This window comes from Eptesicus fuscus, chromosome 20, assembly GCF_027574615.1.
Source record: "Eptesicus fuscus isolate TK198812 chromosome 20, DD_ASM_mEF_20220401, whole genome shotgun sequence".
NCBI lineage: Eukaryota > Metazoa > Chordata > Mammalia > Chiroptera > Vespertilionidae > Eptesicus > Eptesicus fuscus.
Window position 1 is genome coordinate 35970286 of NC_072492.1, and position 27937 is coordinate 35998222.

Sequence of the window (27937 nt, forward strand, 5' to 3'; positions counted from 1 at the left end):
GGAGTGACAGAAAGGGCCAGAGAAGCAGCTGGGCCTAGAATCATCTTTCTAAAACTGCCTCCCCTCAGTCACACCCTGCCAGGAAGCGGGGAGGCCCCGGAACCGGTCCCCTTCACTCACTCCAGGAAACAGGTTTCCTGTTACACAGCAGGAGCCATCTCTCTCTGGACTCCCAGTTATCCTCTGGGTCACACACAGGTGGCCTTTGCCAGGTGCTGGAGCTGGAAGGGGTGATAGAGAAGCTCAGCCCGCTGCCTGCCTGGGGCTCCCTCACAACTGTGGGATTCTGAGGTGCGTTTTAGTGGCTTGGAGCATGGCTGGGCCTGGAGGCTCCCCCAGCAGAGCCCCTAAGGAAGGAAAAACTCGCAGGGCGGCCCCTGGGGCCCCCTTGCACCCGCACACAGAGAACTTCATGTTTGTACTTTCTCAGGAAGCACGTTTCCCTGGTTTACAGGGAGAGGAGGGTGGGGAGACCGACAGGGAAACGGCTTTCCAGCTCGGTGCCAGGGGGCTGGGTGAGCACAACTGAGAAGGAGGGTGACGTCGGGCTAACCCAGAGGTGCCCAGGATGTCCTAAGTCACACAGAGGGATGGCAAGAGAAGGGTGGTGACCCCACGGGTATCTGCGAACTTCCCCCTTCACCCAGTTTGGAATTGGAATTGTTTGTGTGATTAGCCAGCCAGGAGGTCAGAATTCTGATACCTCACGTACTGAAGGTGACTTGCCCACGATCTGGCTACAGATTCCTAGGTGAAAATGGGACGAGTCCATCTATTTTCAGTTGCTCAGCAGTCTCTTGCCGTACGCAAACACAGCCCACCAACACGAAGACTTCAGACCTGACAGCAGTGGGCGCCCAGCAGGAACCTACACCCTCCCCACCTTCCCCCAGTAGCTGCCTCTGGCAGAAGGGCTTCTCAGGAGGGTTAGATGTGGGGCAGATCCGGTCCTGGTATCACTGACTTGAGTTTAAACCCCCCTCCGGGATCCTGTTTTACCTGGGGGCTTGGCCAGAGTCTGGGATGCTTGGGGACCTAGGCCCAGGCCCTGGAATGTGGGGCTGGGGGAGAGATGGCCTCACTGAAAATTGTTCACCTCGTCTCCCCAGGTGTGGAGCTGAACGCTCAGCAGTCAGTGTCCCCTGCCAGCACCCCAAGGCCGCAGGGGCTTCTGAGGGCCTCTCAGTGCCACCTGCAGACAGTCCTCCTGGTTTGGCTGCCCAGGCCACGCCCCACGCTTTCCTTTCTGCTAATTGCTCCCCTCCGGGTTTGGGCGAGGAGGAAGCCCTGTGTGTAAACCATTGCCTGCCGCCTGCCTCCCCCCGCAGGTTCTTGCAGGGGTTCTGGTGCCCCCAGGGTCACTCAGCCCCAGTGGAAACTATTCCTCAGGGCAGCTCTCCTTGGCTTTTCTAGCCTCTGAATCATGCATTTTTCTGCCCATATTTGGTGCTGATTTGGTTGCTGGGCAGCCATCCAGGGCGAGTTTGCCTGGGGAAGCCCGGCCAAGTGCTCACAGGAGCGAGCTCTTCTTCCCCTCGAGTCCGATAGGGCCCCAGGGAGACCGGCAGGCATGGACGCTGAGCTGCCTGGGAAGGGAGTTGAAGCTCTGTTTTTCCTTTCAGTCCCCAAGAGAAGAATTCTTTCTCAGATGTTTTTGTAGTTGGAGCATATTTTTGCCATGGCTTTGAGGAGACTTCCCCTCCTGACTTCCCCCCTTTCCTGAGAATTTCCTCCCCTAACTCAAAAGCCTTGACTGTTCACTCCCAAACCTCCCTTCTCCTTCCTGCCCCCAAGGGAACAATAAGCAAGAAAACGGCGGTGCTTGCAGGGTTCCCGGGGCTGAATTCACAGCCGCTCAGGGGTCCGCTGTGAGCCCTGCCAGGGGACGGCTGTTTGGGGGGCTCCTCTTCTTTGCTGTTAGAAGCTTGCCGGCTGACCTTCTGCACATGGCCCTCTGCTCAGCCGGTCAGAGCAGGACGGAGGACACGCCGGTGCACTGGTGCCCTGCTTGCTGAGGGCCGCCCTGGGCTGCAGAGGCAGAGCTGTGTGCACGGGGAGGAGGCCGAGTTCTGGGCTTGGCTGGCAGAGGCCGCAGGAGGCAGAGCGGCTTTCCCATGCTCACCCAGGAGAGGAAGGCTTCGGGAGCGTGGGGTCGGGCCTCTTTCTGGCCAGCTGTGAAATCCCAAAAAGTCTCTGTGGGATGATGACTGCCCTCTTCCTTTTCCCCAGGGTCGAGTTCCAGAATAAATTCTACAGCGGGACCGGTTTCAAGTTCCTACCCTTCTCCTTCGAGCACATCCTGGAAGGGAAGTTAGACGAGTGAGCCCTCACGGGGACGTGCCCACTGTCCTCCCCACCCACTCCATGGTGACAGCTGTGCTCCTCTCGCGTGTTGGTTGTGATCCCTGGATTTGGGGGCATTTGTGTCATCCTTGCCAGCCTCCCCCAGCTGCGTGTGAGATCCGGCCTCCTCAGCTGTGCATATTGTAGTGTAGTGATCCTGAGAAGCTGGGCTCTGGCTGTCACTCACACCATGGACACCAGCCCTGCCCTCCATCTCCTTCGAGCCAGCCCGCTCCTCCCTGTCACCTGCTGGTGACTGTGTGCATTTCCACATGAGCCCAACGCCCAGGGAAGGAGCACCTTCGCCATCCACACCCAGATTCTGAGTTTCTGCTCCTGCCACTCTAGTCACTGGTTGTGATGGGGGTGCTCTTGGCACCCTTCCCTGGGTCAGTAGGAGCAGATCCAGGAAGATGGTACTTAGGTCCTCCGCCTCCCACCTCCGGCCTTCAGAGCCTTTGTTATCAGGACTCCAGCTGGACCGCACTGTGCCATCGTGCATGGCTTCTTGTCACCCACAAGGGTCCCAGGGCACCCAACACCACCTCCCTAACCTCCACTCTCTACTCACACCTCTCCTCCTCCCTCCCAGAATCCCCTTCTTCCGCTCCCTCATTTGTATCCTGCATGATAGCACAGCTGGGAGAGGCCCAAAACAGAGGTCCTGGCTAGCTGCTTCTCAGGCCATTCGAGGGCCCTGGCACTAACTCATCCTCTGGGCAGAGGGTTTAGATTGATGCTCCTCCTGGTGCAGACCGGGACCTTTCCCCACCCCCAAATCATGAATCTTGAGTGAAGGACGGTGATCGTCAAGGCTGGTTCTCTGGCAGGCCAGCCTTGCTCTGCCACTAGTGCCCCTTCCCACTTCCACAGTGAGCCCAAGTAGGGGGCGTGAGGTCCTGGGCAGGGAGGGTCACTGTCATTCACCATTTGCTGATTGGAGGCGACTGGCAGGGCTGCCGGGCATGTGGTTGTGAGAGCTGCACAGCCCTGCCTGTGAGCTGATGACGAGCACCCCAAGGGGCCGGCCCCGCTGTCACCCCCACACCAGCTGTGATCTTAGGGCCTTTTAAGCATGTGTTGATGCAGCAGCCCTGGCTGCTTCAGCTAAATTGATCCAGTCACTTCCAGTGGCTGAGATAATCCCCTGAATTGGCCAGGCCCTTGTCCTCTTCCACCCTGACTTTCCTGAGCGAGCTACTTAGAGCTGCTCCCTCAACCCTCCCAGGCGCGGCTGGCCCTGGGTGTGGGCCATCCGCCCCGGCTGCCCCAGCCGCCCCATGTGCTGGCCAGTGTGACCTGACCCAGACCTTGTGCAGAGCCCCTCCCCTGTGGCCCCCATGGTTTACATGATGTGATGATCTTGGTTCTGTTTACAGCAGGGCTTGAAGTAGAGTTCTCTGTGTGAGGAACCCTGCCCAAGGCCCTTCTGTTCAGACATTCCTGTGCTGAATAAAGTGTGTTTGAGTCTACAGAGGGAGGCTGGCTGTCTCTGTACCCACAGCCCCTGCTTCGCACACTCTCCCCCGCCCTCCTCTAGCATTTCTGCTTCTCTGATCAAAGGCCACAGCTACTAAGGCCCTGACCAGGCAGTAAGTTTGTGAAATTCTCGCCTTATCTCAAGTTTCACAGGCGCCTTCCCCCTCGCATGAGCCAAGGCAGCTTTGCAGGCACTACCCATGATGGGGCGGGGACTTAGGAACCCGGCTTCGCCTCCCCTTCACACTCCACACACCCAAACAGCAGAGGCTCCTGGGAGTCTGGGCATCTGCCCTCTCCCTCTTTTCCAACTGTGCTCTTGGGGCTCAGCAGCCTGGCTGTTTTGAGCCCTGATGCCCTTGGCCTTGGTGTAAATGGAGGCTCAGCATGTGGTTTGGGGCAGCTGGAGAATGTGAGGTGCCGAGGTAGGCAGGTGGCTGAAGAGCCTGCCGACTGTCCAGGCAGGCGGGGTGGGCAGGGAGGGCTTCTCCCTCCTCGCTGCCATGTAAGGCATCCACATTCTTTCCCAGCGCCCTCCCTCCCGGGGCCTCGGAGCAGGGGCTGCGCAGGAATTCCAGCAGCAGGCTGACAACTGTGGCTCCAGGAGGGGCAGGAAACCCTGTTCATTTCATGTTCCTGTCCCCCCAGCCTCAAGCCCTCGCCTCCCTAACAGGCCAGCTGCCCTGGAATAGGCCTGGGTGCAGCACCTCCACCTGTCTCCTCCGAAAGTCCAGAGTGGAAATTCAGGTAAATGAGCTCTTTTAGCCTCTGCTCTGTTACTGACTCAAAAAGGGAGGCCTAATCGAAATGCATATTTGGGCGCTGGCCGGTTAGCTCAATTGGTTAGAGCATCGTCCTGATACACTAAGGTTGTGGGTTCCCTTGACCGGAATCAAACCCGGGACTCTTCAGTCTGCAGGCCGACCCTCTATCTCTGAGCCAAACCAGGTAGGGTGTCCATTGATTTTCGACAAAGGGGCCAAGAAAATCCAATGGGGGAAAGAACAGTCTTTTCAACAAATGATATCAGTACAACTGGGTATTCACATGTAAAAACCAAATTTGGACCAGGACCCCATACTGTGTACAAAAGTTAACTCAAAATGAATCACAGGCCAAAATGTAAGAGTTAAAACGAAAGCTCTTAAGAGGAAATCATGAGTCTTCATGCTGACCTTGGGCTAGGCAATGATTTTTAGATATGACAGCAAAAATAACAAGTGATGAAGATAAGTTGGGCTTTAGGAAAATTAAAAAATGTTTTGGTTCAAAGGGAAAAATAAAGACATTCACACCAGGAGATAATATCTGCAAACCATACAGTTGACCCTTGAATAATGGGTCCACTTATACTTGGATTTTATTTTTCAATAAATATGCAGTCAGCCCTCTATGTCCCCAGGCTGAATGGCCAGTAAGCTCATGAAAAAATGCTCAACGTAATGAGTCATTAGAGAAATGCAAATCAAAACCATGAGGAGATACCACCTCACATCCACTAAAAAGGTTTATAAAAAAGTTAATTACAAGTGCCAGCAAGGATGTGGAGTAATTGGAACCCCTAGTCACTGCTGGTAGGAATGTAAAATGGTGCAGCTGCTTTGGAAAGCAGTCTGGCAGTTCCTCAAAACGTTAAACAGAAGTAATATAAGACCCAGCAAGTTGACTTCTAGGTATCCGCTGAAGAAAAATGAAAAGATGCGCACGCAGACTTGTACACAGTGTTCATAGTAGCATTATTCATAATAGTCCCCCCAATGGAAACAATCCAAATGCCCATCAGTTGGATAACAAAAGGCAGTCTATCCATATAATAGGTATTCATCTACAATAAAAAGGAATAAAGTACTGCTACTTGCAACACTATGAATGGACCTCAAAAACATGATGCTAAGAAACAGGACACAAGACCACATAACATGATTCCATTTCTGTGAAGTAGGCAAATCTATAGAGACAGAAAGTAGATGGGTAATGCCTAGGACTGGCTGCTGGATGCATTTGGGGGCAGGATTAAAATAGGAGATCCCCTTCTCGTGAAATCCCAGGACCCCAGGGCCCCAGACATCTGCTGAGTGAGTCTGTGCTCTGTCCAGTGAATGCCCCTTATCTTACGGTCCTAGAACCAGCACGAAAAGGGTGGCTTTGGGCCTGCTCAGTGCTATAAAGATGGGACAATTCCATCACCACCTTCAGGACCCACTCTCTGTCCTATTCACTGGGGACCTGGGTGGACTGTGCCTCTTTCTGTCCCAGGAGCCATGGATAGAAGGGACATTGGAGCTCCCCTCGATCCAAGAGACCTGGCTGCCTTCCCAGCTCCCTGGCCGACCCAAGGCATGTCCTAGGCATTGGCTGCTCCCTGGTGGCCAGACAGGGAAGGACTCACTCCTCCTCACTGGCAAGGTGAGTGCCATGCGATCCTAGCTGGGCTGTGACAGGCAGGCAACTGGATTGGCTGGGCAGTATTCTGGGGTACATAGGCAGAGGGGCCAGGAACAGAAGAGAACATGATGAGATGGAGAGAGGAGAGCCAGGCCTACTTGTTTCCCACACATTAACTGAAAAAGTAAAGTCCTCCCGCTCCCAGCATCCTAGTACTCCATGGGAGGCAACCACTGTTTTCATAGCCTTTAAAAAAGATGCACACAGCCCTAGCCGGTTTTGCTCAGTGGTTAGAGCATCGGCCGACAAACTGAAGGGTTGCAGGTTCGATTCCGGTTAAGGGCATATACCTCGGTTTCAGGCTTGTTCCTTGGCCCCAGTTAGGGACGTGCGGGAAGCAACCAATCTGTCTCTCTCATATCCACATCGATGTTTCTCTCTCTCTGTCTCTCCCCCACCCTTCCACTGTCTCTAAAAAAAAAAAATTATTGGAAAATAGATCCTCAGGTGAGGATTAATAACAAATAAAAAATATACACACAAATGCGAGTGTACTATACCCACTGGTTTGACCATTTGCAGAACATTCCAAATCACTAACAACACATCTTCCTCATTTTTCAGTAAATGCTCAACAGTTCATGCTTTAATTTCTTCAGTCAGCCCCCTCCTGTTGTCAAAGAGCTCCCAGCCTGATGGGGAAGATGAGAAAAGCTTGTGACATGCTTGGAGTCATCCCTGAAGCTCCTGCCCAGCATCTACGAACTCGGGCTTTAAATGTACTACGAACCCCCTGGATGGTGTCCCCAACCTACTGCCCCCCCACCACTCGGGGTGAATCCAGACCCCACAGAGAGCCCCAACTCCCCCACCCACGTGTTCCCTGAGATCCAGAAATGCCAGTAAAACAGGCCCAGAAGAGACAGGGGAAGCACCCAACGCTCCATGGCCCATGGCCCCTCCAGCTTTGTGCATGCTCTTTTAATTCCTCAAACCTGCCCAGCTCTTTCATTATCCAGGCAGGAGGAGAATCTGACAAGGCTCACCTGAAGAAAGGGGTGTTCCGAGGGAAAATGGGGTGGGGGTGAGGGATGCTGGAGAGTAGAGAAGGGCCTGGGGGTGGGGTTGCAGGCGGTAGCCCCCTGAGAGTGCATCTCTCTGGGCCGGTCTTGGAGCGCTCCCTGAGAAAGGCTGAGAACCTTTTGATACTAGAAACTGGGTGAGAGCAGGGGCTGCACCCGCTGAGAGCTGTTCAGAGCCAGGAGCAAGGCAGGGCCTGCTGCTGTGCCCGGGGGCAGGGAGCAGGGGAGCCGGGCAACCTCATTGGACTCCCTTGTTCTTTTTCAGTCCAGACTCCAGATGCTCTGGACTGGCAATCCTCCTCTGATCCCCTTCCTGTCCCTAAACGGCTTCCCTCAGGCCTGACAATCTGGAAAAATCTACACCTGTCTCCCAAAGGATTCAAAATCCTGTTAGAAACGTTTTTCTAAAGGGCCCACCACAAAGCCCCCACTCACCCCCTCCCTGCCGGAGAGGCAGCCTGAACAGTAGAGGCACTGGGGCAATAGTGGCAAGAAGGCTGGTCTTAGGAGTCCGGTTCTGGTCCCAGACCCGCTCTCCTACCAGCAGTGATCCTGTCTGCGTCATTTCCTTCCTCTGGCCCTCAGTTCCCCAATTTGTGAAATGAAGGTAACTCCTGTCTGCAGCCGCCGCTGCCGCCCCTTAAGGATCCCTGAGGAGACCTCAACAGGTCCACCAGGCCCTGCCCCACCGCCAGGCCACGCTCCATGGCCCATGGCCCCTCCAGCTTTGTGCATGCCCTTTTAATTCCTCAAACCTGCCCAGCTCTTTCATTATCCTTCAGGGATCTTCATATAAACATTTTCTCTGCCTTGGGTGCTTCCCCTGTCTCTTCTCCTAGTCCAGTGGTCGGCAAACCGCGGCTCGCGAGCCACATGCGGCTCTTTGGCCCCCTGAGTGTGGCTCGTGTTAGAACCACTTCTTCAAAATAGACTCGCCCAGGCCAACGAAGTTTCAATCGCACTGTACGTGTGCGCCCGCACGTGGTATTTTGTGGCAGAGCCACACTCAAGGGGCCAAAGAGCCGCATGTGGCTCGCGAGCCGCGGTTTGCCGACCACTGTCCTAGTCAATCCCCATTAACTCCGATTAAATATCACTTCCTTTTGGAAGCCTTAGGCTGGGTGCCCTTATATATCTTCACACCATCACAACTATAATGTAAATTGTACATGGTTCCTAGGTCTCCTCCAGAGAGGGGTGGCAGTGCCTGGTACTAAATAAACTCCAACTATTTATTGGGTGTTTGGATGAATGGAAGGAAAGAGATTCGCGTGTGAAAGCGCGTCGGACCTGAAGCCGCCGGTGAAGGCTAGCGGGCCACACCCGGCTCCAGGCTGCTGAGGTTACCGGGTCACGCGCTCCGGCACCACGCGCGGTCTGAGGACACCCTCGGGCGGCTGTCCGGGACCCGGAAGCCAGTCTCTCGGCTGCCCGCGGTGTTTTGCCTTCGGTTCCACGTGACCTAAGACTCGCCGCTGATTGGGCCCGGGGCGCCCCGCCCCCTGGGCCCGCGTCCCGAATAGGTTTCCCGCGGGGCCGCGGCCGGGTTGAGACCGTGGACCATGCAGGCGGCCTCGGCGCTGAGGTTCCTGCTCCTGGCCCTGGCGGGGGCCGCGGCCGGGGACGAGGCCCGAGAGGCGGAGGCCGTGCGGGCGCTGCTGGCCCGACTGCTGGGACCCGGGCCGGCGGCCGCCTTCTCGGTGTCGGTGGAGCGCGCCCTGGCGGCCGAGTCCGGCCTGGACACCTACCGCCTGAGCGGCGGCGGCGCCGGGGCGCGAGTGCGGGTGCTCGGCTCCACGGGCGTGGCCGCTGCCGCCGGCCTGCACCGCTACCTGCGCGACTTCTGCGGCTGCCACGTGGCCTGGTCGGGCTCTCAGCTGCACCTGCCGCAGCCGCTGCCCGCCGTGCCCGAGGAGCTGACCGAGGCCACGCCCAACAGGTACCGGCGGGACCGCCCTCGGCTCCCCTGCAGCCGCCTCCTGCCCGCAGCCCGCGCTCACCTGGCTGAAGCCCCGCCCCACCCCCGCGCTAGGCTGGTGGGAAGCGCTAGCCCTTGGGTCGCGCAACTCTGGCTTCAGATCCCCGCTCTGCCTTGTCCAACTGACAAAAAAAAATCTAGAGGCTTTGGCTGGAAAGACATGGCAAGGATTTATTCAAGGGTCTTAGAACCGGAAACAAAACTAGGCAATAGAATGTTCCGAAGAAGAAAAAAACTGTGTTCTTATAGTAAAAAGTACATTCTTCCGAGATCAGACGAGATCGGAAGCGTTCTGGGCAGTATGGCCCTAGACGTAAAAGGTACATTCTCGAAAAGAATCAGCTTGCATTCTTTTTTTTAAATGTTTTAAACATTTTTACTGATTTCAGAGAGGAAGGGGGAGAGAGAGAGAGATAGAAACATCAATGATGAGAAAGAACCATTGGTCAGTCAGGGCATGTGCCCTAACCGGGAATCAAACTGTGACCTCCTGGTTCATATCCGGATGGTCAACCACCGAGCCCCACTGGCTGGGCTCACGTTGCATTCTTTTTTTTTTTTTTTTTTTTTTAAATATATTTTATTGATTTTTTACAGAGAGGAAGAGAGAGGGATAGAGAGTTAGAAACATTGATCAGCTGCCTCCTGCACACCCCCCACTGGGGATGTGCCCGCAACCAAGGTACATGCCCTTGACCGGAATCGAACCTGGGACCCTCGAGTCCGCAGGCTGACGCTCTATCCACTGAGCCAAACCGGTCTCGGCTCACGTTGCATTCTTAACCTCTTACCTCTGCCTGGGGTGGATCCCCAAGTGAAGCAGTAGAGAGACCACATTTGGAACCCCTCCCTCTGGGCCAGATCTGGAATCAGGCGGCCTTCTGAGCTCTTCCAGGACGATGGGTGTCAGGGTGAGGAACATCCTTTTTGCGCTGAAGGACACACCGCAGCTCATGCTCATGCCCCTGCCCACAGGTACCGCTATTACCAGAACGTGTGCACCCACAGCTACTCCTTCGTGTGGTGGGACTGGGCCCGCTGGGAACAGGAGATTGACTGGATGGCACTGAATGGCATCAACTTGGCGCTGGCCTGGAGCGGCCAGGAGGCCATCTGGCAGCGGGTACGTGCCCACCACACGGGCCACTCCAGGTGTCCCTGTCCCCCACCCCGCAGCACACCGTGTCTGGCACACAGAGAACAAGGGCTCCAGAAGTGTTTGCGGGGGGCACAGTGGCCCCAGCCCTCTGGAAACGGGCTTCCGCGGCCGAGACAAACACTAGGAGTGCTTACGGAGAGCTGGACCCCAGCACCCCACCGTACACGCTTAAGAAGTCCAGTCAGTCTGCTGCGTCTGCAGATTCTATGTCATCAGCAGTCTTTGACCTCCCTCTTCTCTCCATCCTTAGTCACGGCCCTAATTCAGGCTCTCACGCCCTCTCCCTGCACCCCCACAAGAGCCTCTGAACAGGACTCCTGGCTTTCCAGGCTCTGCTAGCCAGAGAGCCCTTTCTGAAATGCAGATCTGGGCAAGCCCTCCCACTAACGCCCAGGAGTGCAGCCTTGCCTCCAGCCTTTGCGGGGCCTGGGAGCTTCCTCGGCCCTGAGGGCTGGCTGCACCTGGGGCTGCTTGCGCTCCCTGCAGAGCTGATCTCTAGCCAGCCTTGCTCCGTGAAGCCTTCAAGGCCCCTTCCTTGTTTGGGGAGAGCCCCCTTGTGCCTCAGCTCACCTGTGCGATGAGGGTGACAGTAAACTCACCTGTTCACACATCTGTTTTACTGGACTGTGGGCTCCTTGCAGGCGGAGGTTGCATTTTGTCTCAGTCACCGTAGGGCACAGCACAGAGAAGAGATGAGTGAATGTCAGTGAATCGGGGAAAGGAGATGAATGTATTCATGTGTGTGTGGGGATCGCCTTCCTCCTCAGGTGTACCTGGCCTTGGGCCTGACCCAGGCCGAGATCGACGAGTACTTCACTGGTCCTGCCTTCCTGGCCTGGGAACGCATGGGCAACCTGCACACCTGGGGTGGCCCCCTGCCCCACTCCTGGCACCTCAAGCAGCTCTACCTGCAGGTAAAATAAAGGGGAAGGGAAGGAGTAGAATTGGTCCTGGAATTGGTCACAGAAGTGACCAATTCTACTCCTTCCTGGAATTGGTCACAGGAAGGAGTAGAATTGGTCCTGGACAGTCACAGGCTAGGGAGGGCGGTATTTGGCCAGTCTCAAGGCTCCTAATTAGATCCCGGGGACTCTGTGTGCCCTAGGGGAGCGAGGGCCTCCCATCTCGGGCCACGCTCACCAGCTCCCCCTCCCATTCCCCCCAGCATCGGATCCTGGACCGGATGCGCTCCTTCGGCATGATTCCCGTGCTGCCGGCTTTCGCAGGGCATGTCCCCAAGGCTATAACCAGGTGAGGCTCCCCGGCCCTCACCTCCCACTCAGCTCAGAGATGGGATTTATTTTCCCCTGCAAGACATGATTTAAAGAGCTGTAGGCTTGATTCCTGTAGCGCTGGCTTGATTCCTGGCTCTGCTACCCACTAGCCATGTGACTTCAGGCAGGTTATGTGACTGCTGTGTGCCTCAGTTGCCTCACGTATAAAATATACATGGCTTGGCACCGAGACTTAGCAAAAGGCAGCTCTTGTGAGTGGTAGTAGGGGTGCACTGGCCTCTGTCCTCCCTGCTCCTCTGTGGTACCCACCCATCCTCTCCTGTGGCTGGGAAAAGCCTTCAAGGCCAGCTGAGACCTCCCCTCCTTCAGGAGGCCTTGCTGGGGCTCCCAGCACCGGTCACCACCTCCTTCAGGCCCGTGAGCCCCTGGTTTCCACCACTCTCACAGAACTTCGCGCACGCTGCTGGCCCCGCTGGCCACCCCTTCATCTCTCCAGCCGGGTGGCAGGAGCCTCGTGCATACATTCAGTGAACGCTTGTCGGGGGTCTGGGACCGCCAGACCAGGCTCTGTGCTGGGGCCTGGGGAGGCAGCGATAACAGTGCACCGAGTTCCTAGTTCCTGCCCCTGGTGGGAGATAGGTTGGCAGGGGGTTATAATACAGTGATAGGGCCCACTTCTCTGTCAAGGTCACTTCTGCCTGGGTAAGAGGAGCTGCAAGGACTCAGAGAGAGGCACTACTGGGCCAGACCCTTGAAAAATGAGTGTTGTTTCAATCAGTGGGAGGGGAGATAGCAAGAGTTTTCCAAACTAGGTGAAACTTAAAAGGTATCAAGGAGTAACCAGCTGGATGAGCAGGGAGAGAGGAGGAAAGGACTCCAGGCACAGGGGCACAGTATGTGCAAAGGCACGGAGGCATGAGAGACCAGGATGAGGTCCAGGAGTCGCAGATAAGTTAATGAAACTGGCAATGACTGTGTCAGCCTCCACTAAATGTCTGAACTGTTCCCACCCCCAAACTAGGGTGTTCCCTCAGGTCAACGTCACCCAGATGGGCAGCTGGGGACACTTTAACTGCTCCTACTCCTGCTCCTTCCTCCTGGCTCCTGAAGACCCCCTGTTCCCTGTCGTGGGGAGCCTCTTCCTGCGGGAGCTGACCAAAGAGTTTGGCACAGATCACATCTACGGGGCCGACACGTTCAATGAGATGCAGCCCCCATCCTCGGAGCCCTCCTACCTCGCCGCAGCCACTGCCGCCGTCTACCAGGCCATGGTCGCAGGTTTGGTGCCAGGGGAGGCGGGGAAGGGGAGGAGGGACTGGGCATAACAACACCTGACGGTGACACATAGCGCTCTTCAGTTTACCGAGCACTTGTACACACACACCATCTCATTTAATCACACTGGTGAGAGGTGAGCTCCGGAAGCAGACAGCCTGCTCAAACTCCGCTACTGCCACTTCCTGCCCGTGTGACGGCAATAAGTTACCTCCCTCCCAGGGCCTCAGTTGCTTCATCTATAAAATGGGGCTCCCTCTAAGTAGGATGATGCCTGGCCCAGAGTAACGTGTCATTAAGTGCTGGGTATTAAAACGACAGGGATGGGCAAAAGCAGGTCTACAGATGTGAGTACGTGAAACACAGTTTGTTCTTGTATTATTTATTTATTTGTTTGTTTTATTATTTGTTACAACTGTAAACCTACTTTTGCCCACCCCGTATTTTATTGGGTCTCTACCTCCATGCTGAGGTACGTAACACAGGCCAGAGGTTAGGGAATGTGCCCAAAGCTGGCAGGTGCCCTTCCTGGTGCACAGATGTGAACCTAGTACTCCTTCCTGCCACTTACAGGGGAGGGTGGGGAGGAGCCAGGTCAGGAATGGCGGTGGGGAGGCCTCTGTGTCAGCAGGAAGGGAACGGGTTGGCTCAGGGTACCGTGCGCAGCGCTGCTTCAAGTCTGATTCAGCCCAGAGCCTGTCAGGTCTGCAGATCCAGCCTCCTTCCCTTCCCTCCCCGACCTGAGTCAGAATGAGCAGGGCTGGAGCCCATGAATGTGTGTGTGAACCAGCCTCTGGGTAATTCCGATGGGGGAGGAGGAGATGGAAGGGATGTGTGTGATGAAGTAGCCCTGCTGGCTGGAGGGGTCCAGGGAAGGAAGTGTCCTGTGATAGTCAGCTGACTTCTCTGGACCTCTGTTTCCTCTCTGTAGAGTGGGGGTGAATGTTCCTCTGACGCCCTCCCTTCTCATCACCTCTCTTCTCTGTCCCCCACCCCCACCACAGTGGACCCTGACGCCGTGTGGCTCCTCCAAGGCTGGCTCTTCCAGCACCAGCCCCAGTTCTGGGGCCCAGCCCAGGTGGAGGCTGTGCTCCGGGCAGTGCCCCGTGGCCGCCTCCTCGTTCTGGACCTGTTTGCTGAGAGCCAGCCCGTGTACGTCCGCTCAGCCTCCTTCCAGGGCCAGCCCTTCATCTGGTGCATGCTGCATAACTTTGGGGGCAACCACGGCCTGTTTGGGGCCCTGGAGGCCGTGAACCGAGGCCCCGCAGCCGCCCGCCTCTTCCCCAACTCCACCATGGTAGGCACGGGCATGGCCCCTGAAGGCATTGGCCAGAACGAAGTGGTCTATGCCCTCATGGCTGAGCTGGGCTGGCGGAAGGGCCCAGTGGCAGATTTGGGGGCCTGGGTGACCAGCTTTGCGGCCCGGCGGTATGGGGTCTCCCATGAAGGCGCAGAGGCAGCATGGAGGCTGCTTCTCAGGAGTGTCTACAACTGCTCCGGCGAGGCCTGCAGTGGCCACAATCGCAGCCCACTGGTCAGGCGGCCGTCCCTACAGATGGTAACCACTGTCTGGTACAACCGATCGGATGTGTTTGAGGCCTGGCGGCTGCTGCTGACAGCCTCCCCCACTCTGGCCACCAGCCCGTCCTTCCGCTACGACCTGGTGGACCTCACTCGCCAGGCGGTCCAGGAGCTGGTCAGCTTGTACTATGAGGAGGTGAGGACCGCCTACCTGAACAAGGAGCTGGTCCCCCTGCTGAGGGCGGCAGGCATCCTGGCCTACGAGCTTCTGCCCTCCCTGGACAGCATACTGGCTAGCGATAGCCACTTCCTGCTGGGCAGCTGGCTGGAGCAGGCCCGGGCAGCCGCGGTCAGTGAGGCCGAGGCCCATTTCTATGAACAGAACAGCCGCTACCAGCTAACCCTTTGGGGGCCAGAGGGCAACATTCTAGACTACGCCAACAAGCAGCTGGCAGGGCTGGTGGCCGACTACTACGCCCCCCGCTGGCGACTCTTCCTGGAGACGCTGGTTGACAGCCTGGTCCAAGGCACCCCCTTCCAGCAGCACCAGTTTGAGAAGCAGGCCCTCCAGCTGGAGCAGACCTTTGCCCTCAGCACACGGAGGTACCCCAGCCAGCCCCAAGGCGACACTGTGGACCTGGCCAAGAAGCTCTTCCTCAAATATTACCCCCGCTGGGTGGCAGGCTCCTTGTGACAGATTAACCACCCTGGGCCATGTTCTCCCCAAACTCCAAGCCAGGCAGGCTCCTGGGGTCTGGAGCTGGGCAAGCAGCACTGGAGGTCCCCAAGCCTGGGCGAAGGGACTCAGACCTGCCGGTTGGATCGAGGTTAGGAGATTTGGAGGGAAGTGAGCTGCCCTCCCCCGCCACCCCAAATTTGGGACCAAAGTACTGTCTTCATACAACTTAATAAACTGGTGAATCCCCTGGGCCTGTCTGTCTGAATGTCACTGCTCCTGTGCCTGGGAGGCCTCGGAGTTATAGCATGGACACCGGTGTGAGGCCAGCTCTCCCTGTCCCCTTGCTTTTGTCTCCCCGTTTTTATTTATTTGTTTGTTTTAAATATATTTTATTGATTTTTTTACAGAAAGGAAGGGAGAAAGATAGAGAGTTAGAAACATCGATGAGAGAGAAACATCGAACAGCTGCCTCCTGCACACCTCCTACGGGGGATGTGCCTGCAACTAAGGTACATGCCCTTGACCGGAATCGAACCTGGGACCCTTCAGCCCGCAGGCCAACGCTCTATCCACTGAGCCAAACCAGTTTTGTCTCCCCGTTTTTAATACTAATCCCTGACCTTTGAACTAAGAATGCCTTCCCAAAGCATTTGCTTTCATACCCTCAGCAGCAAACTTTGGAAACTATAATTGTCCCCCGTGGGACAGAGGCATGCCCAGGGAAAGACCCGCGCGGGGCACTCGGTGCCCACGGGGAGCCCACGCCTCCCGCTTGCAAAGCTTCGCCCGACCTCTGACCAGCAGCTAAAGCAGGTCCTTCCAAGCAGGGGCCTCATCTCTGCCTTGACCTAGAGCAGAGTGGGGAGAGCAGGCCAGGGACCTCTGGAGGGTTCAGCCTTGAGGTGGTGCTGAAGACACAACAAGGGGTGAGGCTCTCTGGGGGCAGGGGCGGAGCGAAGTAGGTGATATCTAGTCCCGAGACCAGAGCCTCTCCCACACGCTCTCCCCATGGACCGCACAGTGGTGCTCATCACCGGCTGCTCCTCGGGCATCGGCCTGCACCTGGCCCTGCGTCTGGCGGCAGACCCTTCCCGGAGCTTCAAAGGTATGTGAGGGCATTGGGATGGGAGCCGTCCTGGTCCCAGGGCACCTCGGTAAGTTAAGCAGGACTTTCAGGTCCTCGTCTTGTCCCCAACCTCCAGTGTATGCCACTTTACGGGACCTGAGCACGCAGGGCCCACTGTGGGAGGCAGCCGGGTCCCAGGGGTGCCCGCCCGGCTCCCTGAAGACGTTGCAGCTGGACGTGCAGGACGCAGATTCCGTGGCTGCTGCCAGGGCACGTGTGACTGAGGGCCGCGTGGACGTGCTGGGTGAGCCTCCCCAAAACACATGCAGGAGCCTTCCCTGCCCTGTGTCCACACCAAGGTGTCCTGAGGCCCCGGGAACGCGGGATGGCCCGGTCGGAGGGCAGTGCAGGAGGCACAGGGTTCGAACCTCTCCCCACAGTGTGCAACGCGGGCCGGGGCCTGCACGGGCCGATCGAGGTGCACTCGGCGGAGGCCGTGGGCTCTGTGCTGGACGTGAACTTGGTCGGGATGGTGCAGATGCTTCAGGCCTTCCTGCCGGACATGAAGCGCCGCCGCTCAGGACGCATATTGGTGACTGGGAGCATGGGAGGCCTGATGGGTGAGTGGGGTGAGTGGAGGGGGGCTGGGCCGGGCACCGGGCACCCCAGCAGGTTTTCCCTGGACGCGCTCCCATCTGAGTCTCAACGGCCTCATCTCCCCTCAAAGGGCTGCCCTTCAACGCTGTTTACTGTGCCAGCAAGTTCGCGATCGAAGGTTTATGCGAGAGTCTGGCGGTGCTGCTGCCCCCCTTCGGGATCCAGTGAGTCACCGCCCACCCTCTGACCCTGACTTTGGGAACTCCCATGCCCGTCTAGGTGGAGCAGCGCCCAGGGTTCTCCCTGCCCTTCCCTACTGCGGCCCGTGTCTGTTGTGTGCCAGGCACTGTACTGGGCCCATGCGTGCGACCCACCTGGTGAGGTGTCTGTTATTATTGGGAAGCTGAGGCCCAGAGAGATTAGCTGACTGCCCCAAGGTCACACAGTATGTGACCCAGCCAAGTTCAAGTTCTGATGCGACCCAGCCAAGTTGGAATTCTGACGCCAGAGTCTCTCAGACCCACAAATGGAAGTGGGAGCGCTTTTCGGGCAGTGAGCCACTTTCAAGCGCTCTGGTTAGCTTTGTGTGCCCGTCACCTGCCAGTGTGCAGACCCCCGCCTACCCTCCCTCCTGGCGGTGCGCTGGGGCTGGGGGCGGGGGCTGGGGCTGGTGGCCAGGTTGGGCTCTGTTCTCACTGGCTCCCAGCCCACTCGCTGCTCTCGGTCGCCAGTGTGAGCCTCATCGAGTGCGGCCCGGTGCGCACCGCCTTCCAGGGCAAAGTCCAGGACGGCCTCGGCGCGGTGCTGGACAGTGCAGATGCCCAGACCCGAGACCTTTTCTCCCAATACCAGCGCCACTTCGAGCAGGTCTTCCGCGAAGCGGCGCAGGACCCAGAGGAGGTGACAGAGGTGGGTGCCAGGCAGGGCTCCGGGGGCGGGGCGGCACCCGAGTCCTGGCTCCCAGCCCCAGCCAGCTTCCTCTCCCGCACCCCCCGCAGGTCTTCCTCACCGCGCTGCGCGCCCCGCAGCCAGCCCTGCGCTACTTCGCCTCCGAGCGCATCCTGCCCCTGGTGCGGCTGCGCCTCGCTGACCCCAGCGGCTGCAGCTATGTCGCCGCCATGCACCGCACAGTGTTCGGTGACAAGTCCGCCCAGGGTCCGGAAGGTGCTCAGGCGGAGCCTGGAGCGGGAGAACTAGGGGGCCCTGAGTTCAGCGCGTCTCCAGCTGCCCCGAAATAAAGGCCTGGTCCCCATGGTCTCCCTCTCTCTCCTTTGCGAACGCAGGGATGTGGGGTTCTGGGGAGTGGAGCTGGTGCTGCAGGCGGGCGTGGGCGTATTGTTTGCCCAGGTTACCCGGACCTGGAAACCTCCCAGAATGAGGACAGAGCTGGCCAGGGTCACGCCTCAAGTCCATGCTCCTGTCTGCAGCCGTAGAAGTTAGGCAGGCTTGGATGGGGAGAAAGCCGGGTTGTGTCTTAGCCCCCACCAGTCATGGGACCTCAGGCAAGTTTTTTACCTTCTCTGAGTCTGTTTTCTTATCTGTAAAATGGGTATGATTCCTATGTCATGGGTCATAGTAAGAATTAATTGAGATAATTCCTGAAAGTGCTGGTATAGAGAGGTCTTGTACTTGTATTCCCAGGCAGAAACCAGATGTGTAAAGAAACAAGGCCAAATGAATTAAAAGGAGACAGCCCCCACTCACCCTCCCCGTGCCCCCTGCCCTAGACAAAACTCAGCAGGAGAGGGCCCCTCCAGCCCAGGCGCTGCCTCTCACCAGGAGGTTTAGCAGAGGCTCCAGGCCTGGCTGTTCTGTCCAGTGTCTGTCCTCCTTCCTGAAGCCAACGGCAGGAGCTAGAGGGGCAGGAGCCACTGAAAGGGCCTGCAGGGCTGAGGAGCCAATCTCCTAACTTCCTCCAGGTTGGGTGCTGGAGGAGGGGTGAACAGACAGAAACTAGGTGAGGAGGTTGCAGGCAGAGGAAAGGGGCAGGGGTGCCCTGGAGGGGATGGTAGTGGGGGACAGACCAGGAGAGGGGGAGGGACAAGCAGGGGCTTGGCTGCAGAGAGCCTGGAAGAGGGAAGAGGGAGGACCCTACCACCTACCAGGGTGCTTGGAGCTTTGTATGGGGCTTTGGGGGAAGGAGGCGCTGCATCCTCACCTCCCCTACCTCCAGGTAATGATCTGCTCTGGGCCTTTGGACTGCCTGCTGCTTCTGCTCCTGGGAGAAGATTCCAGAAGGTTCTCAGCCACTCCGTCCCTACCCCTCTCGCTGCCCTGCTGGCCCAGATGGGTCTGCTGTCCCGGCAGCATCCAGGAAGGCCACAGGAAAGGGTCAGGGCCAAGGTGGCACGCAGCTCTGAGGCGTGAGACCTGTTCTCTCTCTGCACGTGTGTGTGTGTGTGTGTGTGTGTGTGTGTGTGTGTGTGTGCAGGTGTTCACAAGGTCACTGTGCGGGGACGGGATGATGAGGAAGGCCGAAGGGGACCACTCTCCCCCATGTATCCATACGCTTAATAATCCTAAGAGGTCCTGTAACTGAGCCCTTTTTAATGCCCATAGTATTTTTGGTGGCTAGAATTGAATAATTTAATTCTTAATTAGGTCTTTGTTCAAATGTTAACCATTCTTCTTGGTCAACCCCCTTTGTCCTCAGGAATGTAGAAATAAGTTGCTGATGTGGTATCTCTTTGCCATGCAGGAGATAACTTCAGAGGCAGGAAGATAATTTATGAGTTTGTTTTGCAGAAGGAAAGAATATCTTCAAGGTAGCCATGGCCAGCTGCTGGCACCCAGGAGTCTGATACAGGGAAAAGTTATCTGTGACTAAAGAAACACAGACTTCTCTCTCTGTTCCCTGAAACTCCCCCTCCCTTACGCCCCAGCCACATAGAAACTCCCTACTTTTTTGCTTTTGGGGAGAGATGGATTTGAGAGATCTTGTCCTCCCATCCTCTCAATTTTGTCAAATCAAATAAACCTTCCTCTGTCTCCAAGCACCAATGTCTCAATGTTTTGGACTACTAGTGCATGGACTAAGGCAGTGGGCAGCAAACTCATTAGTCTACAGAGCCAAATATCAACAGTACAACGATTGAAATTTCTTTTGAGAGCCAAATTTTTAAAACTTAAACTTCTTCTAACGCCACTTCTTCAAAATAGACTCGCCCAGGCCGTGGTATTTTGTGGAAGAGCCACACTCAAGGGGCCAAAGAGCCGCATGTGGCTTGCAAGCCGCAGTTTGCCAACCACTGGACTAAGGTAATTTCCAAATATGCCTTAAAGATTCAAGGCACATGGCCCTTGTTGGTTTGGCTCAGTGGACAGAGTGTCAGCCTGTGGACTGTAGGGTCCCGGGTTCGATTCCAGTCAAGAGCACATGCCAGGTTTTGGGCTCCATACCCAGTAGGGGGCGTACATGAGGCAGCTGATCAATGATTCTCATCATTGATGTTTCTGTCTCTCCCTTATTTTCTGAAATCAATAAAAAACATTTTTTTTAAAGATTGAAGATACATGAACCTGAATTTTGGGGAGGTGATTCAGTAACAGTCCCATGACTTCAAATACCATTTACACGCTGATGATCCCCCTAAACAAAAAAACTCCACACATCTGCAACTCCATTGTCTCCCAAAAACTCCAGCTTATGTATCTCCAACTGTCTGCTCAACATCTTGATGCCTAATAAACTGAATGTGTTGCAAAGCCCCATTTCTGATTTCCAGCCCTCCCAGTCTCCCTTACTTCCGTATAGCCCATTCCATGCTTCCAGTTGCTCAGTCCAAAAACCTCAGATACTCCTTGACTCCAGCCTCTCCTTCTCTCTCTCTTTCTTTCTCCCTCTTTCTCTCTCTCTCTCTCCCCTCAACCAATCCAGAAAACACTGACAGCTCTACCTTCGACCTTTAAGGCATATTTGGAAATTACCTTAGTCCACGTACTATCATCTCTCCTGGATTTTGCAATCGCTTCCTAACTGGTTTCTCCGATCCCACCCTTGCCTGCCAACAGTAAAGTTTCCCCAGTGCAGCCAAACTTTAAAAAAGAGAGTCTAGTCATTTCATGTCTCCACTCAAAACACCATCTGTGGCTTTCCCTTCTCAGTGGAACCTCAGGGTTTCCCCCAAGGCCTCCCTCCTTTTTCACTTTCTTACTGCTCTCCCTCATCTGAACTCGCTCAACTGGTCGCCTGCCCCAGGGCCTTTGAACTGTCTGTTTCCTCTGTGTGGTTCACTTGCTTTCAGATTTTGCTGCTTTTGTGGATGGCCTTACCTATCTAAAATAGCATTTCCTCCCCTTCCGCTATAGTCCCCTTGCCCTGTTTTATTTTTCTTCATAGCACGTATCACCTCTAGATGTGTTATAAATTTATTTGCCTCATTGACTGTATTGTTATAGATTTATTTATAGCCTTCACATAAATCCATCCCCAGACACAGGAATCTAAGACACTTGTCCCACGATGACTCAGCATGAACATCAGCGTCACTTCCAGGTGCTGGGGAGGACTGGAGCACGTGGCTTTCATTTCTGCAGTAAATGTGGCCTTCACAGACCAGTGTGTAGATGGCCTGATTATTCCCAATTCCCTAAGAAGTTGCTGTACCTTCTCTATAGATTTCCAGGGTCCCCTATTCCCAGGGAGATCCCCCTCATTGGGCCAAGCCCCCTGCAGGCTAGAATAATCCAATCCACACGGGAGTGAGTACGTTAATCCAACCACCCCACCCCCGCCAAGTGCTATGTAGGCGCTGCTGGAGGCAGGGTGTGTGGTGATGTAGCTCATTTTCTCCATTTCCCACCTGGTTAGAGGAATGCTATTGCTTCCTCCTCCCATTGCCCTAGCAATGCCCAGATACCTTCCCTGGCCTTTTGCTGGAACTTAGCAACTATATCAATGAGCTCATTGAGAGTATATTCTCTCATCAGGAAATTTTCTTGAGTTGGGAACTGCCCCACCAGCTGGGGTTACCATTGCTGGGTTTTCACTTTTCTTTGTATTAGGGGTTGGATGGCATGGGGCGCTTTGTCCATTTCACTGTTAATCACCACAATATCCTCTCCCTCCCTCCCTTCACTTTCCCAGGGATCCCACCTCTCGGCATCCCATGCAGGCATTGTCACAAACACTCAGGCCTTAATCTGAGGCACTTGTGCCCTCCTAGCTTTGCAAAGCAGCGTGCCACAGTATCCAACCTACTATCCTGCTCTGCCACCTGTCTACCAGCCCGAAGCGAGCAGAGCTGTGAACCACTGCATGTCCTCTCTAACCTCAGTCTTCTTCCAACTTCCTAATTCAAGCTCCAGCCTCCAGCTGGGCATTGGTGGCCAAAGTGCCCACAGTGGAGGCCAGCCCACTGCAGCCGCCATTGGGCTCCCTCCTTGGCTGCAGGGCACTGTGCACAGTTCCTCAAACAGGCACGGCGTTTGGAGTGTCACGTGATGGCCCACAAGCATCTACCGGACAGACCACCCTTCCCTTAGCGGAGGTCAATGGCCAACCTGAATTTCCCCGGCAGATGCCTCTTTCCCAAGGCCCACTTCTTCGGTCTCCTAGATGGCTTGCCAATTTTTGGTTTACAACCTGGGGAGTTCCCGGGTGGAATCTGAAACGGCTGCCCCGTACACAGAGGGCGAAGAAAGAGGGAGACCACGCCAGAGTAGTAGGTAGCAGGGTTTTGTTTTTTAATTTTGTTTTTCAACTGCAGTTTACACTCCATATTATTTTGTATCAGTTTCAGGTGTACAGCAGGGTGGTTAGGTGGCAGGTTTCATAAGCAAGGAGAAAACTTACGAGGCTTGTCCGGGGCAGACACAAGACAAGTCGATGTCTGCATCCACCCAACAGAATCTGAAGTCTGTGTGGAGCTTTAACTGGGTTCAGCCATGCGATGGTCTCGACTACACATGGCTTTCCCAAGGCTCCATCACACAGTCCCTCAGCGCCTCAGATCTCGGCCCCGCCCCGTCGGCAGAGCTCGCTCCACCCCGTAAGAAATCTCGCGAGAACTCAGCTCCGGACAGAAATCGAGACTTTTGGCCTTTCCCGGATTCCGTAGCTCAGAGTCGCAGTTCTTAGCTAAGTGCTTCCGGGTTGCATCCCGGGAAAGCTTCAGGGGTGTTGCCAGTGGAACCAAGCCCCGGCGGGATCAGTAAGTAGGAGACCGAACCGAGCCTGAGCGTCTGCCTTTAGTCCCCTCCTTTGATTCCTTGAAGGCCCTGGTACAGCTTAGCAGGAGGGCCCAGAATGTCTGGGTCCCCAGCCCTATGACTCAGGGGCTCATGCCTAGTTTCCTCTCCCAGGATTTTGACTCAGTTCAGCGAGCTCACCTCCCCGTCTGAGAGATGAGGAAACCGAGTCCTAGAGCCCAGCCCCGAGGCGCGGTTTACCAGGCCCCGTCCCCTCCCCCGGGTTCCTCTCGGGTGGCACAGACCCTCTGTGTCCCCTGTCTTGGGTCCAAGGTCCCGAACAGATATTGGCCTCAGGCACATCCCCCTCAGTCACCCTCTACTGGTCTCCCTGACTGTCTACAGGCCTGGGCAGCATGGCTTTATTCCGGTCGGGCCTCCTGGTGCTGACGACGCCGCTGGCCTCCCTGGCCCCTCGCCTGGCCCCTATCCTGACCTCTGCGGCCCGGCTCGTGAATGAGACACTCTATGTACACCTGCAGCCGGGCATGAGCCTGGAGGGCCCAGCTCAGCCCCTGTCCACCCCCGTGCAGGCCACATTTGAGGTTCTGGATTTCATCTCGTACTTCTATGCTGGCGCCAACGTGCACCCGCACCTGGACATCAGAATTCTGCTAACCAATATCCGAACCAAGAGCGCCTTTCTCCCTCCCCTGGCCAGCTCCGTTCAGAATCTGGCCCACCCGCCGGAGGTGGTGCTGACCGACTTCCAGACCCTGGATGGAAGCCAGTACAATCCGGTCAAGCAACAGTTGCAGCGTTATGCCACCAGCTGTTACAGTTGTTGTCCAACACTTACTTCAGTGCTGCTGTACCCTGATTATGAGTCTGGAGAACTGCCTGTGGAGGTCTCCTTACCCTCCACCATCAGGCCATCCTCCCCTGTGGCCAGATCTCCAAAGCAGCCGGTGCGTGGCTACCATCGTGGGGCTGTGGGTGGCACGTTTGACCGCCTGCACAATGCCCACAAGGTGTTGCTCAGTGTCTCCTGCATCCTGGCCCAGGAGCAGCTTGTGGTGGGAGTAGCAGACAAAGACCTTTTGAAGAGTGAGTGGGGAAAACACTGGATTAGGGTGGTGGAGGACCCCCAAAACTCCTTTTTTTTAAAAATATATATGTAGCCAAAACCGGTTTGGCTCAGTGGATAGAGCGTCAGTCTGCGGACTGAAAGGTCCCAGGTTCGATTCCGGTCAAGGGCATGTACCTTGGTTGCAGGCACATCCCCAGTAGGGGGTGTGCAAGAGGCAGCTGATTCTCTCTCATCGATGATTCTCTCTCATCGATGTTTCTAACTCTCTATCCCTCTCTCTTCCTCTCTGTAAAAAATCAATAAAATATATTTTAAAAAAAAAGAATAATATATATGTATATATTTTATTGATTTCAGAGAGGAAGGAAGAGGGAGAGAGAGGTAGAAACACCCATGATGAGAGAGAATCATGGATCGGCTGCCTCCTGCAAGTCCCCACTGGGGATCGAGCCCACAACCCGGGCATGTGCCCTTGACCGGAGTCGAACCTGGGGCCTTTCAGTTCGCAGGCCAACGCTCAATCCACTGAGCCAAACCGGCCAGGGCCCCAAAACTCCTTGTAATGTGCCAGTGCCAAGGTTGAGAAAGGGTAGGGCCATCCATTACTTTCTACCCCTCCCAAATGTCACACACAGTGCCGGGCACTCAGTTGGTGCTAAGGAAACTTTGTTAAACGAATAAAAGCAGCCTTCTCAATGTGTAGTCTGGTCACCACTCAATCAGAACCCCCCCAAACGTGGAACCAAGGAGTCTGCATTTTTAACAAATCCTTGAACGCCTCTGTCTGGCTCTGACGCCCACTGGCACTGCTCATTCTCTGGACACATGCCAGCCCTTGCACTGACTATTGTGCTTGCCTGCTGCCTGCCCCTCATAGTTTTCCCATCACAGACCACATCCGAGTTTAGCCCTTTCTTCCTGCCACCCACCTTTGGAGACAGGATGCTTAGGACCTTTTCCCCAAACTGGCCCATACTCTTCCTCCTCAATAAAAAGATCTCACTGTTCTGGGCTCCTTCCTCAGGCAAGTTGCTCCCTGAGCTGCTCCAATCCTACGCAGAACGTGTGGAGCATCTGAGTGAGTTCCTGGTGGACATCAAGCCCTCCTTGGCTTTTGATATCATCCCCCTGCTGGACCCCTATGGGCCTGCTGGCTCTGACCCCTCCCTGGAGTTCCTGGTGGTCAGCGAGGAGACCTATCGTGGGGGGATGGCCGTCAACCGCTTCCGCCTTGACAATGTAACCTGTGAGGGAGATTGGCAGAGGGAGGGGATGGGGGTGGGGAGGGTGCTATTGGAAGTACCATGACCCCAGAGGAGGGAAGAGAGGGCCCAATGTGGTAGAAAGAGGCAAGGAGGAACTGGTTCCCAGGTTGTCTTCTGAGGCAAGCTCTACCTCTGAGTAAGTAGGGGAGGGTAAGGGGGCAAGTTGGTATGTGTTTGCCCTTCATCTCACCCCTCTTTCCCTCTCCTCACCCCTCCTTCTTTACTTTAGGACCTGGAGGAGCTTACCTTGTTCCAGATCCAGCTAATGCAAGACCTAAGCCACAGGGAGAATGAAGAGGACAAAATCAGCTCCTCCAGCGCCCGCCAGCGAATGCTGGGAAACCTGCTTCGGCCTCCATATGTAAGCATGTCTTTCCTTCCTCCCACCTTCTTGGATAGGCTGGAAATGCTAGAAGGTGGAGACTGAAGGATTCAACCCAAACATGAGCCTGAGGACCCTAGTAACTGGGGTTCCTTTTATCTACCCCCAGATGAGGTCAGAGCTCCCTGCTGGTCTCTACGTGATTGGGCTGACAGGCATAAGTGGCTCTGGAAAGAGCTCAGTAGCTCAGCGGCTGAAGGGCCTGGGGGCGTATGTCATCGATTGTGACCAGCTGGGCCATCGGGCCTATGCCCCGGGTGGTCCTGCCTACCAGTCCGTGGTGCAAGCCTTTGGAACAGGTAATGACTGAGAGGGCTGGAGGAGGCCTGAGGTGAGGAGATGGCCCGGTCTCTTTGCCCAATCCTCTGTCTCTGTCATCTAGATATTCTCCATAAAGATGGCATTATCAATAGGAAGGTCCTGGGCAGCCGGGTTTTTGGGAACAAGGTAAATACACACCTCTCCAAAGGTTCTCAGCTGCAGTAGACCCAGGGGTTGGGACCCAATGGACTTCTCTGGGCTGGCTCCATCTTCAAGGGGAGTAACCACTGCCCACTCCCTCTGCCCTGCTTCTCAGAAGCACCTGAAGAAGCTCACGGACATTATGTGGCCGGTTATCGCAATGCTGGCCCGAGAGGAGATGGATCTGGCTGTGGCTGAGGGTGAGTCAGAGGGATGCTGGGAGCGGCTGAGGGGCACAGTTAAGCAGATCCTTTCCCTGGGAGTTTCCTACTCCAAGCTAGACCACCCACGTTCCCAGGGACCATGTTTCATTGACTGTCTGACTGGTAGCAAGTGACAGGTACTGCTGGTAGTGACCGGAGTCTCCCTACAGGAAAGCAGGTATGCGTGATTGAAGCTGCCGTGCTCCTTGAAGCCGGCTGGCAGAGCATGGTGCATGAGGTGTGGACCATTGTCATCCCTGAGACTGAGGTATCTGGAGCCCACCTGCCACCCCATCTCCATTGCAGACTGCATCCTGCTCTGAGCTAGTTGGCTGACACATGTCATGTCTGTACCCAGGCTGTACGACGAATTACGGAGAGGGATGGCCTGAGTGAGGCTGCAGCTCAAAGCCGGCTGCAGAGCCAGATGAGCGGACAGCAGCTTGTGGACCAGAGCCACGTGGTGCTAAGCACCTTATGGGAGCCGCATGTCACCCAGCTCCAGGTTGATGCCCAGGGAAAAGCTGGGTTGTTGGGAGGGAGTCTGCAGTGAATGCCTACCTGACTGTCTTTTCCTCACAACATTCTGGTTGCCCAAAGGTGGAGAAAGCCTGGGCCCTCCTGCAGAAGCGCATAAATGCCATCCAGCCATTCTGATAATGAGTTTTCTGTGGGGCCAGATTGGCCCCTGGAGCTGACAAGAGACCATCCAGTGGTGAGGAGGAATGGGGGCTTCCATGCTCACCCTCGCTTTGGCCTAGAGGGCTCTGGGCTAAGCTGGGTGGGGCTGGGCCTGGTGGACACAGGAAGCCCACCCAGCTTGCAGGTGTTTGACCAACACGGAGGATGTGGCCCATGGGGCAACAGGCCCCTCTGGCATTCCAACCCCATTCTTGCCTACAGGTGTCTGTGATACCTAAGGCTAGTAGGGGAGAAAGGGGGGAAAGGGCAAACAATGAAACTTGTAACAGAATTAAAGGTTGATGTTTCCAGGTGCTGTCTGTATGGTGTCTGCTTCCTGCTCCAATGCCCCTAGGTAACTGGGACCCTTGAGCCACAAGGGCAGGACTCAGGCCTGAGCTGGAAGCCAGGAGGACAGTGGTTAAGAGCATGGCCTTTGGAACTAACCAGACTGAAGCCAGCCTTGGCCCTGTCACTGAGTAGCTGTGGCATTTGGACAAGTTACAAACTTTCTAGGTTCCTCAGTTTCCTTATCTATGAAGTAGCATAACTTGGCCAGTACGCTCTTTGGAAGTATTAATTCCACAAGTACCCAGCTGGATCCTAGGCTTGATGTTGGAGGACCATCCTTCAACACGCCAGGCGGGCCTCTGCCATCACAGAGCCTGCAGCCTGGTGAGGTTGGACACGGTGGTGGCTGGACGGATTGGTGGGCCAGGGAGAAAGGCATCCCCAGGACGCCTAGGCCTGGCAGTGTGCCTGTGTGTGCACACTGGCTGCAAACATTACTGGAACAAGCCTTTTGAAGGGACCCCATTTCACAGAATGCGCTTCTTGCCGCCTGCCTGCCCCAAGGGAGGAAGACCAACAGGGTGACCTCCCCAAAGCAGCCTATGTCAGCCCAACAGCTAGCTCAGCCCACTCGG

General features: G+C 55.9%; 4 protein-coding genes across 8 annotated transcripts in view; all 4 read left to right on the plus strand.

Annotated features, from left to right (window-relative positions):
- Positions 1-3817, plus strand: part of ATP6V0A1 (ATPase H+ transporting V0 subunit a1) — a 53509-nt gene extending 49692 nt beyond the window's left edge. For both annotated transcript variants that reach the window (XM_008149351.3, XM_008149354.3), the window contains exon 21: positions 2230-3817. In XM_008149351.3, coding sequence (XP_008147573.1) covers positions 2230-2323 — 94 coding nt within the window. In that variant the 3' untranslated portion in view covers positions 2324-3817. The remainder of the gene's footprint in view (positions 1-2229) is intronic.
- A 5023-nt stretch (positions 3818-8840) lies between these two features.
- Positions 8841-15386, plus strand: NAGLU (N-acetyl-alpha-glucosaminidase). The gene is made up of 6 exons (XM_008149349.3): positions 8841-9228; positions 10243-10390; positions 11194-11340; positions 11592-11677; positions 12683-12939; positions 13941-15386. The coding sequence occupies exons 1-6, from the start codon at positions 8852-8854 to the stop codon at positions 15149-15151; spliced, it is 2226 nt and encodes a 741-aa protein (XP_008147571.2). The 5' UTR covers positions 8841-8851; the 3' UTR covers positions 15152-15386.
- Positions 15387-15693: 307 nt separating this feature from the next.
- HSD17B1 (hydroxysteroid 17-beta dehydrogenase 1) lies at positions 15694-18044 on the plus strand. Its single transcript, XM_008149547.3, has 6 exons — positions 15694-16241; positions 16339-16506; positions 16643-16822; positions 16930-17023; positions 17531-17708; positions 17798-18044. The coding sequence occupies exons 1-6, from the start codon at positions 16145-16147 to the stop codon at positions 18035-18037; spliced, it is 957 nt and encodes a 318-aa protein (XP_008147769.1). The 5' UTR covers positions 15694-16144; the 3' UTR covers positions 18038-18044.
- Positions 18045-22846: 4802 nt separating this feature from the next.
- COASY (Coenzyme A synthase) lies at positions 22847-27324 on the plus strand. Of its 4 annotated transcripts, none has more exons than XM_008149347.3 (10): positions 22847-23211; positions 23334-24035; positions 25043-25257; positions 25513-25644; positions 25775-25964; positions 26048-26112; positions 26243-26327; positions 26501-26598; positions 26689-26835; positions 26931-27324. In XM_008149347.3, the coding sequence occupies exons 1-10, from the start codon at positions 23145-23147 to the stop codon at positions 26985-26987; spliced, it is 1758 nt and encodes a 585-aa protein (XP_008147569.1). In that variant the 5' UTR covers positions 22847-23144; the 3' UTR covers positions 26988-27324. The 4 variants fall into 4 exon arrangements, with proteins under 4 accessions (XP_008147569.1, XP_054565593.1, XP_028013037.1 ...); XM_028157236.2 differs by having other exon boundaries at positions 22848-22951; XM_054709617.1 differs by having other exon boundaries at positions 22848-24035.
- Positions 27325-27937: the final 613 nt, after the last annotated feature.